Source organism: Eleutherodactylus coqui, chromosome 6 (genome assembly GCF_035609145.1).
Source record: "Eleutherodactylus coqui strain aEleCoq1 chromosome 6, aEleCoq1.hap1, whole genome shotgun sequence".
Taxonomy (NCBI): Eukaryota; Metazoa; Chordata; class Amphibia; order Anura; family Eleutherodactylidae; genus Eleutherodactylus; species Eleutherodactylus coqui.
The window spans coordinates 126,816,641-126,835,815 of record NC_089842.1 but is presented as its reverse complement, the minus strand read 5'-3'; the positions used below and the strand labels follow the sequence as shown (position 1 = coordinate 126,835,815).

The following is a 19,175-nucleotide window of genomic DNA, read 5'->3' as shown; positions in this document are numbered from 1 at the left end:
GGGGAGGCCGATCAACAGCGAGCTGCAATAATCGAGCTGAGAGTGGATGAGGGCAACAGTGATCGTTTTTAGCGAGTCCACGGTGAGAAAAGGACATATTCTAGTGATGTCCTGAGGTGCAGCTGACATGTTCAGGCCAGAGATTGGATGTAGGGGGTGAAGGAGAGATCAGAGTCGAATATGACCCCAAGGCAGCGGGCGTGCTGGGAGTTATGGTGCCACACACTGAGATGGAGATGTCAGGATGAGGTCGGTTAGTAGAGGGCGGAAACACCAGTAGGTCAGTTTTTGAGAGGTTCAGTATAGCTAGGTATCGTCAGCATAAAGATGGTACTGGAAACCAAATCTCCTGAGGGTTTGTCCAATAGGGGCTGTGTAGATGGAGAAGAGGAGGGGGCCAAGAACCGAGCCCTAGGGGACCCCAACAGCAAGGGGAAGAGGAGGGAAGGTAGAGCCAGCAAAGGAGACTCTGAAAGAGCGGTCGGATAGGTAGGAGGAAAACCAGGAGAGAGCAGTGTCCTTTAGTCCAATAGTTGGGGCAGAAGAGGAGAGATATAACTTTATGGGGAAAGATTCAGTATAACTGAACAGTCCAATAGGCGGTCCTACCAGTGATTGACAGCTATCGGTGTATGACTTTAGATACAGAAGCGACATTTTACAGTTTGTATATTTTAAATATTTTTTATTTCGATTTTCATTACTTTTAAATTTAACAAAAACAAATAAATAAATATTGCAATCCCCCTTGAGTCTCCAAAAAATATAGATCATCCAGCATCCTGGGTAAACAGCAGGAAAATTAGTCCATGGAATTTTCCGTCTTTTCAGATTATGTACATTTTATAGGTGACAGATAAACGTTTTAGTCCTGATCTGTATTTTTCTCTTTAACTTTGTCGCTTTGAGAATAGTCAGTTGTACTTTTTAATGAGCTCAATCCACACTACAGTGAATGCTGTACTTTACCCATCCCCCAAACATGTACAACAGCTTTATAATACAATAGCAAGTTATTAACCATCAACCAGATATATTTAGATACATGCCCTGTGATTATTTCATGGGTCACTACTTTGCTCGCTCTTGTGACTAGGATATACCTTATGTATCGTTTCCCTTGTACACTTAGTTTATCTAATGTGCATAGTCAGTTGTGCCAAGCCAAATGTATCCAACCATTTGGAACATATCTTACAATATTTATTTGTGTCCTGCTTTACATTTAAAGTGTATCCCTTTTTCCGATGGTAAGTGTTGGTTGACTTTATCCTTAAATTCCCTCAGTGTAGGGGGGAATCATCCAGCCAATGCTGCGCTATCCATTTTCTTGCGATATACAAGAGTCTCGCTGCACTACTTGTTCATGCTCCTCCACTGGTATATCGCTTATATATCCTAGGGTACATACTAATTGATTAACACTGGATATAAAGTAAATCTGCAGTTTACTCTGAGAGTGGACCTCACTCCAGTATCTGTTTAGTTTTGGACAACGCCACATCATATGTATCAGTCCTGTACTTGAGTTTTACAGCGAACACATAAAGGGGTATTCCTTACCCCTGTATCATACAAAAAGGCTGGAGTACGATATACTCTATGTATCAAATATATTTGTGACAGTCTGTGTAATTCGCTTAGTGACAACTATGGAGTCTTCTGCAAGATTTCATCCCAATGTGAGTCCTGTAGTGGATGCCGTACCTATAACATCAGCCAGTATAATGTTTGTAGTCTTCATTTCCCTAGAGATCTCCTCCGCCTGGTATGCCTGTCTCAACTGCAAGTACCTATAAAATGGTGTGCTGTAAATCAGAATCACTTTGTAGTTGATCAAATGTCTTTATCACTTCCCCTGACAGTATCTGGGGAGACGTGTAGCATCTCTATTTTTCCAGAACTCAAAATCTTTCAGGTTGTTTAGTTCCGTCCCAAATAGAGGTATATTGCATGCAGCCTTCAATCCCAGTAATACCGCTAGCTCCCCCAAATCTTGTGCATGAGGAGCAGCATAAAAAACTGCTGGGCGTTACACTTACACCTCTGCATCGCCAATGTGTTTTGTTAAAGTATTCCTTTAATAATTGAAAGCTAGCATCCTGCGTCTCTTCCGTGTCCCTCACTCTAAAATGCTGCATCTGGGAGGCTGAAGCCCCATTTACACGCAAAGATGATCTTTTAGAAGATAGGATGATTGACAGTTTGAGCGATCGTTTTGCATAAGCTGCTAATGGGCAGTATGAGAGTTATATCATTATGCTTCTGTCAGCTGAGCTGTGCCAGGGCTTGTTTTTGCAGGACAAGCTGTAGTTTTCATCAATACCATTTTTGGAAACCTATGAGTATTTGTTCACTTTTTATTCTGCTTTTTTGTGAGGCAAAATTAGCCATTTTGGCCACTTAATGTTTTTTTTCATTGTTCACCGTGTACATTCAATAATATGCTAACGTTTTACATTACGAACAAAGTGATAACTGTTTTGTGGAGTTTTTTTTTTCCACATTCTTGATACTCTGTATTATACTTCTAACGTTTGTCCCAATATGGGACTTAACTTGCTCACTTTGATTGTTACTTCTGTATCGCCATGTGATCTATAAGTCTATTAGACTTTTACCTTGCCAGCGTGTAATTGGCCAGCATAGATGGCTGACTGGGAGGTCATAGGATTCCGGGTGCCGTAGCATCCAATTGGAATTTTGAAATTGCATCACCGGGACCTGATGGGTGACAGGGGGACTTCCTTCCCTCTGTCTGCCTGTTGGATGGTGCATTCACACTGGCTGCAGCATCTTAAGGGTTAAACGGCCAGTATTGTAGCTAACTCCAGTCTGGCAGTTGGTGCAGGAGCCCAACCGACTTCTGTGCCGTAAAAAGACACATGCGTTGGAAGAAAGCCTGTTAGGTGTGTATGAGCAGTCACTAAAGGATTAACATCAGAGGCACTGGACACTGTGTGCATATTATACTTACCCTGAATTGCCACCTGAGTCACATCCAGTATTCTACTCCAGAGCTGCAATCACTATTAGGGCTCTCACACACTTGCGTTTTTTGTAACGCGAATGTCAATTGGACTTTCTAATGTTAAAAATGCATCGCACAAAAATCGCCTAACACAAACTTGTGATGTGTTTTTAACATAAAGTCCTATTGACACTTGGGTAAAAAAAAACACAACGTTACAAAAACGCAAGTGTGTGGGAGGCCTAATACTGGTGGAATCACTGTGTACATACATTACTTATCTTGTATGATCCTGATTTACAGCCTGTATTAAGGCCCATTTACATGGAACCATGATTGCTCAAAAGACAGTTTGAGTGACAGTTATGCAAAGATGATCACTCAAAACTAAGTAGCTAATTAGCTACTTAAGAGTTAACGCAGGTGGAGAGGGATACAGCTGCAATAGCTCAGAGAAGAAAGCAGCTGTTTTGTATATGCAAACAGCTGCATTGTTTTCAGGGCTTTCAGCTGGTGTCCTGCTGAGAACTGCCAGCGGGATACCAACTGAAAGAATATTATCAGGGCCACTCGCTGAGAAAATTGTCTTGCAGCGCTAAAAAGTCATCGGTGATTTCTAGCTCAAATAGTGCACGAACACTGCATGATGGCTGCGCAATTTTCGCTCAAAAGATTGCTTGTGAGCGAATTTTGACCAGTAATCGTTGTGTCTAATTGGGCCTTTAGACTCCATAATTGCAGTCACTACTCTGCTGGCTGGAAACAGTCAGCAAGTTTGTGCTCAAACAATCCCAAACAGCATATTTGGGCTCTTATAATGTGTATTTATGGGATGAGGTAGTATTTTCAACATTAGTTGACTGTACCGTGGTGTGAAGATGACATTTCCCGCTATAAAGATGACTAGGACATGCCCTGTGTGGGCACTGAGTAAGAAGGGGATGACTTTTTGTATATTTTTTCATTCAGAGATTTGCTGACTAGTTGTTGTCTTGTAATAAATGTGATTAGTCCTCCAGACTGAGCTGGGGATGACGAGATGCAATGCTGCCAGTGGATGACTTGCATGTTGTCACCATAGGTACAATCCAGATGGCCTGGTTACCATGGATACGGTCTGCTCTGTGGGATTGTCAGGCAGAGTCCCTAGTAACCAGTGTGTTTCCCATTTCTCAGGTCTTGTACATCTTACTGTGGATAGTAAGCTCTGTCACTCTTATGCCTCAGCCCTCCCCGTCTCTTACCTGTCGTATTGACTATATATATGTAAATCTATGTAGTAGGGAAACTTTATAAATGCAAGAATTTTTTTTCTATTTGTCCATTCTTGCAGATCTACCCGTCTGTGGATAATGTTAGGACCAGTCTGGAGGGATATCCTGGTAAGTGGTAGAAATGGTAAAGAAGCTGTAGTCTTGTCTCTTTCCTTAACGACCCCCCATACGACCATTCTGATACATGTGCCTTTTTACAGCACCACTTCAAAAGCCCTGCATGTGTCTCCCATGCCAAGTGAAACAGGTGCTCGGCGGTCGGATGACAGCTTTGCAATTGCTTTAATAGCGGAACCTGGAAAAATTGCCAATCCCCGCTGTTTAACCCTTTACATGCTACTGGTCAATGCAACCTCTGTCACTCATTGAACCCCCGCAATGTGATTACAGCATCCTGATGAGTCGCTGTGGCACCCAAAGGTTGAAGATGACTTTTGGGTCTGCCAAGTACAATGGCCTAGGAGGCTCAGATTCATAGGTTTTATAATACACTGCTATACTAAAGTAGAGTAGTGCATTGTAAGAACAATCAAAAGTTGTGAAATTCAAGTCCCCTAGTGGGACAAAAGTAAAAAATGAAAAATAGTGAAAAACTACTAATTTTCCCCCCTTTCGTATGTAAAAAAAGACCCCCACACACACACAAACCCACAACAAATTTGGTATTGCCGCATTCAAAATGACCGCAGCAAAAAAAAAAAAAGAAAAGCGATAAACTGGTGTACATTATAGCAGAAACCTACGGCAGTTCGGAGTTAGCATAGGTTTTCATCTGACATATGCATGTGCCGGTACTGTTGTATTATGTCGCCACCGGAAGTTAGTGGTGGATACATAATACAGTTGTGTTGCCATTTGTACATGCCCCATTTAGTGATTGGCTGTGGGTGCTGCCATGGTATGTGAGTGTATCACCTCTCAAGTGCCGTCCGGACACTGCTGATGTCTGATCTCCGGGTAATCCGTGGGTGTTGTTCTTTGAAAGGGTGCAGTTATCCTCAGCACTGGCGCTGCGCACGGTTATCTCATATCCTCTGCCGCCCAGGTCACACAGCAAGCCGCTGCAGTGTCCTCTCACGTGCCAGCTCCTGTCCCTCCCTGCAGGCTCCAGGCGTAGCCGCTGGCACTGTCAGCGCTGTGCTCCCCGGCAGACTGCCAGGTCAGCAGCTGCTGCTGTCCGCGGTGCTTTACTCCCTGCGAGTTCCATCAACGCTGCTGCTGTGTCTTCCCTCCCGGCACTGTTGGCGGTGTGCTCCCCGACAGACTGGCATGTCAGGAGCTGGCTGCGCCGTTTTGCTCACGCCCGCCGAAGTAGGCGTCCGCCGGGGGACAGGGACACTGATTCTGGCCCTGGGGGTGAGACTGTACAAGCGAGAATCACATCTCAGTGCCGGACGCCAGGGGGACGAGGACACAGACTCTCTGGGGCTGGGGGTGACCGTAAAGGAGCAAGAAGGGAGAGCAGACACTGGAGCAGGGACCGGAGATTGTGGAGACCCAGCGGGGTAATCACAGAGCCTCTGCAGCTGGGGATCTGCACAATACTGCCTGCCAATCGGAAGCTAGGGGCTTGGCAGGGGCGTAAATTCCTGCTAACCCAGCTCAGCCCCTAGCTTCCGGTGGCGTCAAGATACAATAATACCGGATGTGCAACCAGATGGTACAAATGTGTTAAATTAAAAGGCTTGTGCCTCTTAAGTACACTTTTTTTTCCCCAGCGCCAGATGCACAATTTACGTACACAGGTGTATGAAAAGCTGGTGTAGGTATTACGCTGGACTTACACGTGCGTGTGGTAAAGTGCTGTGTGAGCTAGCATATCTCTGTGGATGGCAGCAATTTTTGACTGCACATTACAATGTATCTCACGCACACTATTATGCGTAGTCTTCCTTGTTTCTTTTTTTTTTTCCCGCTCTGTCGCTTAGTGCCGTTGCATATAAACGCCACAAATACACACCCATAGAGAATAATAGGGCTCTGTTGTGCTTAATATGCAGTAAGATAGAACATGCTGCGTTTTTTTTTTTTTACGTGTGTATAATACACAATGTATATATGCAAGTGTGAAGGGATCAAGGAAAATCCATGTACTCTCATTGACTCCATTCATCGCGTATTATGAGCTCTGCCCATCATTGTGTTTAGTTTTTTTGTTCTCTCTTAATTTCTGTTCTGCTCATTGTGTCTTGCAGCTGGCGGCTCCCTGCCCTATGCTATCCAGACAGCTCAGAAGCAGCCCTGGCTCCATACTTACTTCCAGTAGGTAACACTAGGATGTAGTGTGGATTAATCATGTATGATGTAACCCCTTCACGACATGTGAGCGGGGTCAGATTGTAGTCAGTAACTGTAACAGTGATTCCATCTCTCTCTTTACAGCAAGTGGAAAGCTGAAACTTCAGGCCGTAGCAGAGCAATGCCACACATCAAGACATACATGCGGGTATCGCCAGACTACTCTGAGCTGATGTGGTTTCTAGTGACAAGGTAGAATGGTGACAATATATTGTGATATAATCTCTTATTCGTCACTGCCTCCAACTTCGTCCTCTGAGCTAATGGATCTGGAAGCTGAGAAGCAGTTATGGTTTGTGCTGCCCTTTAACTGTAGGTACACTGTTGAGTACTGCCAATCACCTACAACCAGGGTTAAGGCTGAGCTGATGTTTGAAGAAGAACGTTCTAATGAAAATCCAATTATTGAGCCATGTTAAGCTACAGCTGATGAGCTGGTGAACGAGCAAACACTTGTTCATCAGCTGATTCCATGTTTAGTGCAGCTGCAAAATTTATCAGCAGCAGATCTCTGCGTATGAACAAGGGATGCGCTGCTGACATGAATGATAATACTGTATTAGGGATGAACGATCACATTAACGATCATTGGCCTGTGTAAAGACTTACAAAATGTGCGTTGATCTCATTGATCAGCTCTCATTACACAGCTTAAATTGAGCCATGTCAGAGAATCTTTATACCTCTTTCACATGGGTGTTGCGATTTTCTGCTGCTGGCATCAAGGCCGAAAATCGCATGTACGTGAGTAAGTCACGACTAAATTTCACGTTTTCTCACCCATTCAGACGGCCGAGTGCGGCGTATGTACACAGCAGCCCAGAATTCCATCGGCTGGGGAGAGAGCGTTTAGCGATTGCGGCAATAGAAGCACCCATAGAAGCCTATAGGTGCTGCTGGCAAAGGGAGGGGGAGGGAGTTTAGCAGCGCCAACCGCTGCTAAAGTCCCTCCCCTTGCCGGCAGCTCCCATAGGCTGCTGTGGGAGCTGCTAGCTGATCGCGGCCAAAAGATAAGGCAAGACCTAAACGGCTGGCCAGGATTGAGTGGTTTACACGATAATCGTGCAGTGAAAGCACGATCAGCAATGGATCACTGATTGGGTCTTTCCTGCATGCCTAAAAATCATCTCTGTTCTGCCGCTGCGTCGTTCTTTGCAAACATTGTTGTCCATCTGTGAACAACGACCTGTTTGCTGTGAATGGTGGCAAGCAGGCCAGCAGGATCACTAGGCCCCCTCTACATCTATTCACTGAGCGATGGTCGCTCCTATGTAAAAGCACGGGAGCGATCATCACTGGAACGTGTCATGTGTAAAAGGAGCTTATTGGCATTTAACTGGTTTACCTTGCCTTTAGGCTGCATTCCCACCCAGCAGAAATTGCTTGCGGCTGATACTTCTGCCCACCCTCAGCAGCAGGTGGACACACGATCCTGCCGATAATGTCAGGAAGATCATGCGCCTATTAGCAGAGTTTCAACCGCAACTGTTCTTTGCTGTTTGGGAATGCAGCATTACATAGATCAATTATACTGTATTGGGGGACAAATGAGCATTCATACAGTTGGTTGTCCCCCATTCACTTCCATGCCTGTTAGCAGCACATTCATCATTCACATGGGAAGATTCACTGCCAAGAAGGATAGATTTTTCTATTTCTGCACAAAAGATGCAATCAGCTTGACTAATGGCTGTGATCGGGTGAACAAGCATTCTAATGAACGCTTCTTTACTATCATTGACAAGTGTAAAAGCGTCTTAACACCACAGATAACACAAAGTGAAAATGTGAGTTATGGGCCATTTACACAAGACTATTATCACTCAAAATGTGAGTGATCATGCAGTGTAACGCAAACAAAAAAATTGCTATTCTTTCACAGGTTCTTATCGCTTACTTTCAGTCAGCATAAAAACCATCACTGGATCGCTGGCTTGTCGTTCTGTGTAAACGCTCCCTGCAAAGCGCTTCACATAGAAGGTGAAGCAATCAGCAAAAGCCCGCGATCCAGCGGTGAAGTCTGTCAGTTTAAATGCTTTGCACGAGTGCTGACGACATTAGTGGTCATGCAGTCGTTTATCTGACTGTCGTCTCAGGTAAAAGAGCCATAAAGATAAGAGTAGATTGATGCTCAAACAGTGGTCTGATGAACACTCCTTTTGCAGGCATTCATACTTCAGTCCATATTGGCCATTAGAGTTGCTCAGATTGGCCACACATGTTCAATGACACCGGGCAACAGATGAACGATCTTTCTGGGATAATATTTTTAAATGCTTTCCAGAAGACAGCAGTCCATCATCAGTTAGCTAAAACAATAATTTCTCTCCACGAATCATTGTTTAGGTTGAAATCCTCCATTTTCATCAACTTTAATGTGTATAGGCAGTTTACCAAGCTATATATGCAGATGTAGTTCCCAGGTTGCACAGATAGCCAGTGTATGCCAGGAGTTGTCGTTTCTCTTTGGATACCGCTACATTGGGAATTGCTGTAATTTATGACTTCGTTTTCATGCTCTTGGAGCTCTGGAGAGGATCTGTGGACAACTTTAAAATATTTCTGCATTTTGACTGGATGTTGAAAACTACGATTAATCCAGATAGTCTTCTGGTCTGGCAGATGCTATACTAATGGAATGACGTGATCACGTGACCTTGTAACGATCCGTTGCCTAGTTGTAGAGCGCAATTCTTATTGTCCTAACATAAAGCGGCTCCACAGATCTATACTGTCTTTATGTAACTTCTGGCTGCTTGGCTGGAACAATGCTGATATGCTGTAATTGATTTGTTTGTTTCACTTTGCAAATAAAAAGGCGAAAATTCCACCACACCACTGAAAATTGCTTATAATCGTCTGTCCGTGGTGATTATCTTGGACATCCCGCCAATGTCTTGTGGAAGTTTGCGTAATTAAATCCGCCTGTAGCATCTTCCTTGCGCTACCCGCACTATTGAAGGAAGGCGGCACGCTATGTCCAGGACTTGCCCTCCAGGTCAAAGTCTCAGGGCCTGTTATGCAGGCCAGGAATGGGCCCGTTATAAGGAGCATTGGTCGACAAATGGCATTTCTAACAGCGCTTGTTACTGCCAGAGGATGACGGGTATGAGGACAGATGATCGTTAATACATTTGTTTGTCCCCATACTCTGCAGCACATCTCCCTGTGTATACAGAGATATGTGCTGCCAACCAGCCAGCATTTTTATGCTGGCATGAAAGTTAGTCAACAAATGAGCATTTGCTTGTTTATCAGATGATCACCAGCACTGCAAAGTAAAAGGTTGTGGAGTCCGCTTACACACGATGGTCAGAGTTACCCAGCCAGCATGCAAGGAATGCAGGACTTTATTTTATTGATCACCAGCATCTTTTGACAGGTCGATAATCAGGCAAATGAATGTTCATGCCAGATTATCGGCCTGTGTGAACTGATAATATGATGGGACAACTATATCAAATATTCCTATATAAATGATGACTCCATTGAGAAATGTATAATTGTGCATATGTGGCAGAGCTGACATCAATTTGAAATAGCCATTGAGGCCAGTGATTGCCGGCAGTGCTCAACGTGCTGCATGTAAACAGAGGGTGGCGGGGCGCATGGGTTAGTACAGCTCGTTTTAATTTTTTTATAACATTTCCTTAAAAAAAAAACATAACTGTCGTTTTTCGTATTTTTGGCTTCAGCATCTTTGAGTACTTATTCAAGCAGGCCCAGTGCCAAAGGTGCAGACAAAGGCTGGAGGAAGCGAGAGCATCCAGAATGCATGTACGGGTGACCAAAGACAGCTCTCCATAGCTTCCACAGTGCCTGACTGGCTGCCACTTCCTATCCACATAATAGGATCAGCCTTGCTGCAGGAATTGCTGCGCTGACAAATATAATGTCGTGTATACCAGGAACATTCTTGAGCACATTTTATTGTTAGGTTCCAGGGGCACTTTATACTTTGGTGTTCCTTTAACCCCTTATTGATGGGCTCATTGCCTTTTTACATCCTAGCTTTGTGGGCTTTAATCCTCTGGGACGTAAAAACATGCATCCCCTGAGGATTAAAGTCCCGTGGGCTGTGGACGTGACAGCTCCATGTTGTCTGTTCCCGGAGGTAGCCAACAACATGGAGCAGTCATCGGGCCGTGGAAAGCTCCCCCACCCCCAGTAATGTGATTGCAATAAAGTAAATAAAAAATTTTAAAAAATTAGTTTCAGCTCCCCTCACGGATCACATTCATGACGGAGGCTGGAACTGCTCACCCCCATCCTCCGCGATGATCTGGTCCGAAACAGACCCTCTGGTGTCTTCTGTGCATGCGCGCCTAATTAAAAGTGGCGACGCATGTGCAGACGACCAGATCGGCGCGGGACATTTGAAATCTTCTGCTTCCTGGCTACTGACGGTGACCAGTCCCTGGGCCCATGATCACTGCTAGCCAATGGATAACGGTGATCACAGAAAAGTTGTAAAAAGTAAAATAAAGCAAAAGTTTCACCTACCCTCAGGGATCGGATCCATAAGGGGGGGGTGAAAAATACTCACCCCCGTCCTCCGCGATGCACGCCCAAAGTTTCCATCTGGTGCGTGCATGCACCTGGAGCAGAGGGATGTCACCAGGGACTGCCATATGCAGTACACCCCTAGATGAATTTGTTTAGGGGTCTAGTTTCCAGAGTGGGGTAATTTCTGGAGTTTCTCTATCGTTTTGCCTGCTCAAGGGCTCTACAAGTGGACAATGGGGCCTAAAATGCCTTAAAGGGGTTGTCTCGCGGCGAAAGCGTTTTTTTTTTAAATGGACCCCTGCATTATGCCCTGTGAAAAAGAAAGCATGTGTTAACATTGCACTTACCTGCATCAGCGTTCTGCAGCTTCTTCATTTCTTCTTTTAAAGATGGCGCCGCTGGTCTTCTCCCACAGTGCACCGCGGGTCTTCCCATGGTGCACCGTGGAGTTTCTTCTTCTGTCTTCCGCGTTCCACTGCCGATACAGCCACCTCATTGGCTGATCGGCACCACGTGACGGAGGCGGAGCTACGATGACGACGCGGTGACCAGCTCTCCGGCACGAGCGGCCCCATTCACCAGGCAGAAGACCGCACAGCGCAAGCGCGTCTAAAAACGCCAGAAGACAGCGAAATTAGACGGAGCCATGGCGACGGGGATGCTAGCAACGGAGCAGGTAAGTGAATAACTTCTGTATGGCTCATATTTAATGCACGATGTACATTACAAAGTGCATTAATATGGCCATACAGAAGTGCTGAACCCCACTTGCTGCCGCGGGACAACCCCTTTAAAGCAAGAAGTCTGTTCTGAAATCCACCAGTTACGCCTTTCGGTTTGGGCCCCGCTGTACATACAGACATAAGACAAGGGACACAAGGGGTATGTTTCTGCGCACAGGATAAACACGTATATCCATTTTGGAGTGTAAATTCTCATTTTCATGTGCACGATAGAAAAAAAATATGTCTTTAATAGAGATGAGCGAACGTACTCGGATAAGCACTACTCGTCCGAGTAATGTGCTTTATCCGAGTATCGCTGTACTCGTTCTGAAAGATTCGGGTGCCGGCACGGAGCTGCAGGGGAGAGCGGGGAGGAACGGAGGGGAGATCTTTCTCTCCTTTTCTCCCGCCCGCTCTGCCCTGCTCCCCGCTGCGACTCACCTGTCAGCAGCGGAGTGCCCCGAATCTTTCAGGACGAGCGGCGAGATACTCGGATAAAGCACATTACTCGGACGAGTAGTGCTTATCCGAGTACGTTCGCTCATCTCTAGTCTTTAATAATGACATTTGCAAAAATATATAATTTTTTTTCCTCTAAATTGCATTAGTTCCTGAAAAAAAAACTGTGGGGTCAAAATACTCCTGACACCCCCCAGGGAATATATTAAGGGGTGTATTTTTTAAAATGGGGTCATGTGTGAGGGTATCTATCATTCTGACTCCTATGAGCCTTTGCAATCTTGGCTTGGTGCAGGAAAACAAAGTGTTCCTCAAAATGTTCATAAGTAATGTTAAATTTGTACGTCTCTTTAAGGGTTTAAAAAAAAAAGTTTTTCAAATGTGCACCCAGAATAAAGTAAACAGATGGCTATAGATCATCAAAAAATTGTATAGTATGTTTGCACATATTTGAGATATTAGAGTTGAAAATGTGAAAAAAAATAACCTTTTTTTTCCCCAAATTTTCCCAATTTTGGCACTTTTAATAAATATACACAAATTCTATCGGTCTATTTTTACACCTAAATGATGTACAATATGTGGTGAAAAACACCACATATTGTCAGAATCCCTGGGATATGCAAAAACCTTACGGAGTTGAGGCCCATTTAGACAGAACGATTCGCTCAAAGCCGTCTTTTGAGTGATAATCGTTGTATGTAGCTGCACTGACATCGTGCAGTTTTCATTATTCCGTCGCTCATTGTTGTCTTTCAGCATGCTGAAAGACAAGGATCAGCCTCATCAGGGATTCACAGTAGGATACAGCTGATTCTATTGTTTCAGCTGTATCTCGCTCCCTGATGACCGGTGGGGTAGGAAGAATACAGCTGTCCAGCTGCATTCTCCATACCCGGCACGGAGCGCTTGGCAGTATAACAGCCGGGCACTCCGTGCAGAAAACAGCTGGATGCAGAAGACAAACGGGGACACCCCGCTTCTCTTCTGCATCCTCCGCTCCAAGCGCTCGGCTGTATGACAGCTGGACGCTCCGAGCAGAGAACAGTGGATGCAGAAGGCAAGCGGGGACACACCCAGCTTATCTTCTGCATCCTTCATTGGGAGCGCTTGGCTGTATGACAGCTGGACGCTCCGAGCAGAGAACAGTGGATGCAGAAGGCAAGTGGGACACACCCAGCTTATCTTCTGCATCCTTCGTTGGGAGCGCTTGGCTGTATGACAGCCGGGTGCTCCCAGCGGGGAACACCTGGATGCAGAGAACAAGTGCCCCACCCCCCACCCCCCACTTGTTCTCTGCATCCTCCGGAGAGTAAGGTGATTGCTCAATGTTTGAGCGATCATTTTTCGATGTAAATGACACAACGCTTTTGAGCGATAATCGTTGTGTCTAAATGGGCCTTTATTCTGTGTTTAAAGTGACACATGTCAGATTTCTAAAATTTGGCTCCGTCACTAAGGCGCAAACAGGCTTCATCACTAAGAGGTAAACAGTGCTGCCGCTCCTGTGTACACAGAGGATTCAGTTCATCTTAGCTGGAGTGTGCCTCCAATGTCCTCATGCATGTGAGGACTTGGGAGCAGCGAGTGTTCCTCTTTCTCCAAGTTACCATAGTGATGGCAATGACAGCAAGATTTCTTGCTGCCTCCTATTGAAGCTTCTATTTAGAGTTTTTTTTAAAATTATATTTATAAAAAAAAAAAGGAAAACCAACGTCCTGTACAGTGTACCAAACACAGTGGCAGGGGCAGGGAGGGTGTTTGTTGGAGTTGCTAGCAAGCTGTGACCAAGATTACTTTGTAATGCTTGATTTGCATGTTCACAGCCATTTTGGTGGGTGAATGAGACCTTTTATCTGGGGTGCCCTGATACATAGGATACAATTCAAGATCAGTACAGGATGTGATTTATGTACAGTGACTTCACTAGCAGAATAGTAAGTGCAGCTCTGGAGTATAAGGCTGGGTTCACACGGGGCGCATTTGCCGCGGAAATTCCGTCCGGAATTTTGCTACGGCAAATCTGCCTGTGGCCGCTAATCCCAGGATTAGCCAGCCATGTGGACGAGATTTCTCAGAAATCCCGTCCACACGGGGCGGCAAAGCCAGCGCTGCGGCGTGGATTCGCCGGCCGCAGCATGCTCATTTTTTTCCTTCTTCTTCTGCTGCGGCCGCGCTCTCCTCTATGAGAGCACTGGCCAAAGCAGAAGAGCGAGTGGCCAGGCCGCTTCAAAACCTGCGGCTAAGTGCCGCGGGTTTTGAAGCAGCGCTTTTCCCGGCGGAAATCTCACGTTTTTTTGCTGCGGCCAAACCGCGAGATTTCCGCGGGGAATCCGAAATGTGAGAACCCAGCCTAATACAGGATGTAACTCTAGATTAGTACAGGACACATAATGTACTATATGTACACTGTGACTCCACCAGCAGAATAGTGAGTGCAGCTCTGAGGTATAATACTGGATGTAACTCCGGATCAGTACAGGATAAGTAATGTAATGTATGTACACAGTGATATCACCAGCAGAATAGTGAGTGCAGCTCTGGAGTATAATACAGGATGTAACTCAGGAGCAGTACAGGATAAGTAATGTATGTACACAGTGACTCCACCAGCAGAATAGGGAGTGCTGCTCTGGAGTATAATACAGGATGTAACTCAGGATCAGTACAGAAAAAGTAATTTAATGTATGTGCACAATGACTCCACCAGTAGAATGAGTGCTGCTCTGGAGTATAAAGCCTGGTTTAGACACAAAGATTATTGCTCAAAGGATGTCTTTTGAGCAATAATTGTTGCATGCCTTTACAGTGCAAGGTGATCGCTGAAACGTTAAACGGTCACTTTGTGCTCCAAGTGGGGTATACAGAAGACATGCAGGGCTGCTTGTCTTCTACATCCAGCTGTTCTCTGTTTGGAGCGCCCAGCTGTGATACAGCCGAGCGCTCCGAACAGGGGATGCAGAAGACAAGTAGGGCTGCTTGTCTTTTGCATCCAGTTCTCTGCTCGGAGCGCCTGGCTGGTATGCAGCTGAGCGTTCCGAGCGGGGTAATGCAGAATAAAGCTGGACCGCTGTGTTCCCCATACCCAATCTGTGTTCAGGGAGCGGGATACAGCTGAAACAATATTATCAGCTGTATCCAGCTATGAATTCCCGATAAGGCCGATTGATTTTTTTTTTTGTTTTGAGCGAAAATCGCTGTCTCTAAATCAGCTTTAATGCAGGATGTAACTCGAGATCAGTACATGATAAGTAATGTAATGTATGTACACAGTGACTCCACCAGCAGAATAGTGAGTGCAGCTCTGGAGTATAATACAGGATGTAACTCAGGATCAGCACAGGATAAGTAATGTAATATATGTATACAGTGACTCCACCAGCAGAATAGTGAGTGCAGCTCTGGAGTATAATACAGGCTGTAACTCAGGATCAGCACAGGATAAGTAATGTAATGTATGTACACAGTGACTCCACCAGCAGAATAGTGAGTACAGCTCTGCAGTATAATACAGGATGTAACTCAGGATCAGTACAGGATAAGTAATGTAATGTATGTACACAGTGACTCCACCAGCAGAATAGTGAGTACAGCTCTGGGGTATAATACAGGATGTAACTCAGGATCAGTACAGAATAAGTAATGAAATGTATGTACACAGTGACTTCAGCAGAATAGTGAGTGCAGCTCTGGAGTATAGTAGAAGATATAACTCAGGACCAGTACAGGATAGGTAATGTAATGTATGTACACAGTGACTCCACCAGCAAAATAGTGAGTACAGCTGTGGAGTATAATACAGGATGTAACTCAGGATCAGTACAGGATAGGTAATGTAATGTATGTACATAGTGACTCCACCAGCAAAATAGTGAGTACAGCTCTGGAGTATAATACAGGATGTAACTTAGGATCAGTACAGGATAAGTAATGGTATGTATGTACACAGTGACTCCACCAGCAGAATAGTGAGTGCAGCTCTGGAGTATAATACAGGATGTAACTTAGGATCAGTACAGGATATATAATGTAATGTATGTACACAGTGACTCCACCAGCAGAATAGTGAGTGCAGCTCTGGAGGGTCTAATCCTCGTATTCCTACACGAAATTTTAGCATCGTTGAGTACTCTTCATATATTCGGAGGTGCAGGGTGATTCCATGTTCCCTCGATTATATCATATTTGAGGTCTGCGCAGACATTTTGCATTTACTGTTATAAGGGTTACATCCACATTACTGTCAATGAACTACCACTCCTAGTAGGATATGAGGTACCCAGGATCAATTAACCAATAAAAGAAACTACTAATTTCCGATATGGGACGCCTGATGATACCATTAATTTGGTTGAAACGCATGTAGGGTCAAGTAACGGTTGTTATAAATTAAAGTTGGGTCAGTTAATGGATGTTCTAAAAAGAGTTTATCGCTCATTACATCACTAGATGGGCACCACAATGAATGTGTGTTATTTCTATTGATATTGGTTTAATTACAACTATAAAACCAAATTTTAACTATAGGACGTTTAACACAAACTTTTGATTCTGGTATCTGGTGTTTTATCACCTATGGGGTTGCATTCGCACAGTGGCATCTACCAATAAACCGTGTGCTCTCACCTCTATGAACAATCATTGTGATGCCAAGGGCCGTGTGACTAACGCACACGATTTAATAAATTAAGGATCGTGGTGTGTATTACACAAATTGCGCTCGAATATTCATAAGAGCCCATTTTTGTAGACATTTTGGGGATAACCAACTACAGAGGGTGATCCAGACATTTCTTGCTGTGTTCCCCCATCTTCCCTTTCTTTTTCTTTTGTGCTGTTTTTGGGTTTTTTTTGGGTTTATACTTTGCTTCACTCTGTCATCACTATTAGCTATGAGCAGCTGCTGATTTTTAATTAGGATGATTAAAAGTTATATTTTATCATTATCTTTTCAGTGATACCTTGCTATTATTAGGAATACCCGTGACGTCTATACTTAGTACGCCATTTTTGAGTGATGGTATGTCACTCGGGAGCAGCTGCAGTTAAATCTGCTGTTTATGTAGATACTTCTTATATGCAACCTGTAAAATGAGTAATGTAATATATGTACACAGATTATGCTAATACTGTATACTCATTCTATACTACTTTAACTGGAAATCGGAGGCGGAGAGAATTTTTTTTTACATGTAAGATGGATGTAAATTGTCAAAATTCCCAGCGCTCCCGTGTATGTTTAAGGAGATAATGATATAATATGGGAGAAATATAGAACTTACTTCCAGGGGTGCCTGCTCCTCGGCACCCCTAATCCCAGATAGCATGTATTATCACAGGTGTAGCACAATAGGAGAGCTAGCGAGGTAAGGACGCTAATTAGTAAATGCCGCTACACGCCCATACGTCACAGTACGGCACCCCTGTGGAACGCAGTGATGCGTTCCACACATTACGGCCAGGTCAGGCAAGCGCGACTGACAGCCACGTCATCACAAAGGGCCAGAGTAACGGCACCAGACACTGGACACGGCGAGAGAGGTAATTATGATGATTGTCACCCCTTGATATATAAGTGTAGCACTGTTGTTATATTCCTTTGCTTGAGAAAGGCTTACTAGAGAAGCTGAAACGCGTTGCATTGGATCAATAAATTCAATCGGTTACCTCGCCAGCTCTCCTATTTTGCTACACCTGCAATTAATACATGCTATCTGGGATTAGAGGTGCCGAGGAGCAGGTACCCCTGTGAAGTAAGTTCTATATGTCTCCCATATTATATCATTTTCTTCCTAAACAAACATACACCGGAGCGCTGGGAATTTTTACAAGTTGCATCCATCTTTATTTTCCGGTGTATTTACATGCCTGGAATCGCCACATGACTCTCCTGATGGGATGTCGAAACTAGACAGGTGTATTGGATATTCATCATCCAGCTGATGATTACTCTTGGCAAATAATAGTGACACAGTTCATCTGGACATTGGCGCATCGGTGCCCCCTTGGGGAATCCGGTGACGTCAGGGTGAGTCCTATCTATTACCAATAAATCATTTCTTTCCTCCCATTGGAGCGCTGCCTGTTGACCATTATTTTTTTTGCATGTAAGATACTGCGACCGATGACAGTATGATGTATGTGCTTGGTGCTTACAGTAGATGACAAGTTTCATTCTTGCAGGTTACTGCGTGGAGCTCGTGATACAGTTCTGAGAACTGTTCTGGCATGGTTGTAGCATTCCCGTCTCTTTAAAAGATTTCCATTTGTCTTTGTGCGGAGGAATACAATGCTCCGTGACAGTTAATGGCACCACATGGAATGCTGCGTGGGTTTCTTAGCAACAAGCAGCTGATTATATTGAGGCTTCAGCATCACTGCCGACCTCAAGTGGGTGCAGGAGTGTAATGGAGCCCTCGCTGGCTTCTATAGGCCTTGGGAGGGCTTTATTCTCACTGAAAGGATTATATGAATACCTGTAGATTATCCAGCTCTGTGTTACTGCCGTATTGTATATGTATTGTGCCTGAGCCCACCTCCGCTGATGACGTCGCTGCATCAGATAAACATTCTCACTCTATCTGTAAAGCGATCTCGCATTCATTTTGCACCTCTACGGTGTTTATGGACCTTGTACTCCTTTTGCCTATTTGCAACCTCTTTCGATAAGCCCTTATGAACGGCGCCACTCTCTCTCATCGCTTTTATTTTTTTTGATACTCTGCTCCTTTTGCTTATAGAGGCTCTTCTTAAACCCAGCTCTCAAGGATGTGAATCTTTTGAGTGGGTAGTCTCTTTAGGTCACTGTCAATGGATCACGTCAGCCTGTCATTCAAGTTCCGCCACATTATCTAAAGAAGTTAAAGGGGTTGTCCCGCGGCAGCAAGTGGGGTTATACACTTCTGTATGGCCATATTAATGCACTTTGTAATATACATCGTG

General features: G+C 44.6%; 1 protein-coding gene across 1 annotated transcript in view; it reads left to right on the top strand.

Annotated features, from left to right (window-relative positions):
- Positions 1-19,175, top strand: part of TDP1 (tyrosyl-DNA phosphodiesterase 1) — an 84,743-nt gene that overhangs the window by 38,792 nt on the left and 26,776 nt on the right. The window contains exons 11-13 of the mRNA XM_066607570.1: positions 4,305-4,353; positions 6,441-6,507; positions 6,628-6,735. Coding sequence (XP_066463667.1) covers positions 4,305-4,353; positions 6,441-6,507; positions 6,628-6,735 — 224 coding nt within the window. The remainder of the gene's footprint in view (positions 1-4,304; positions 4,354-6,440; positions 6,508-6,627; positions 6,736-19,175) is intronic.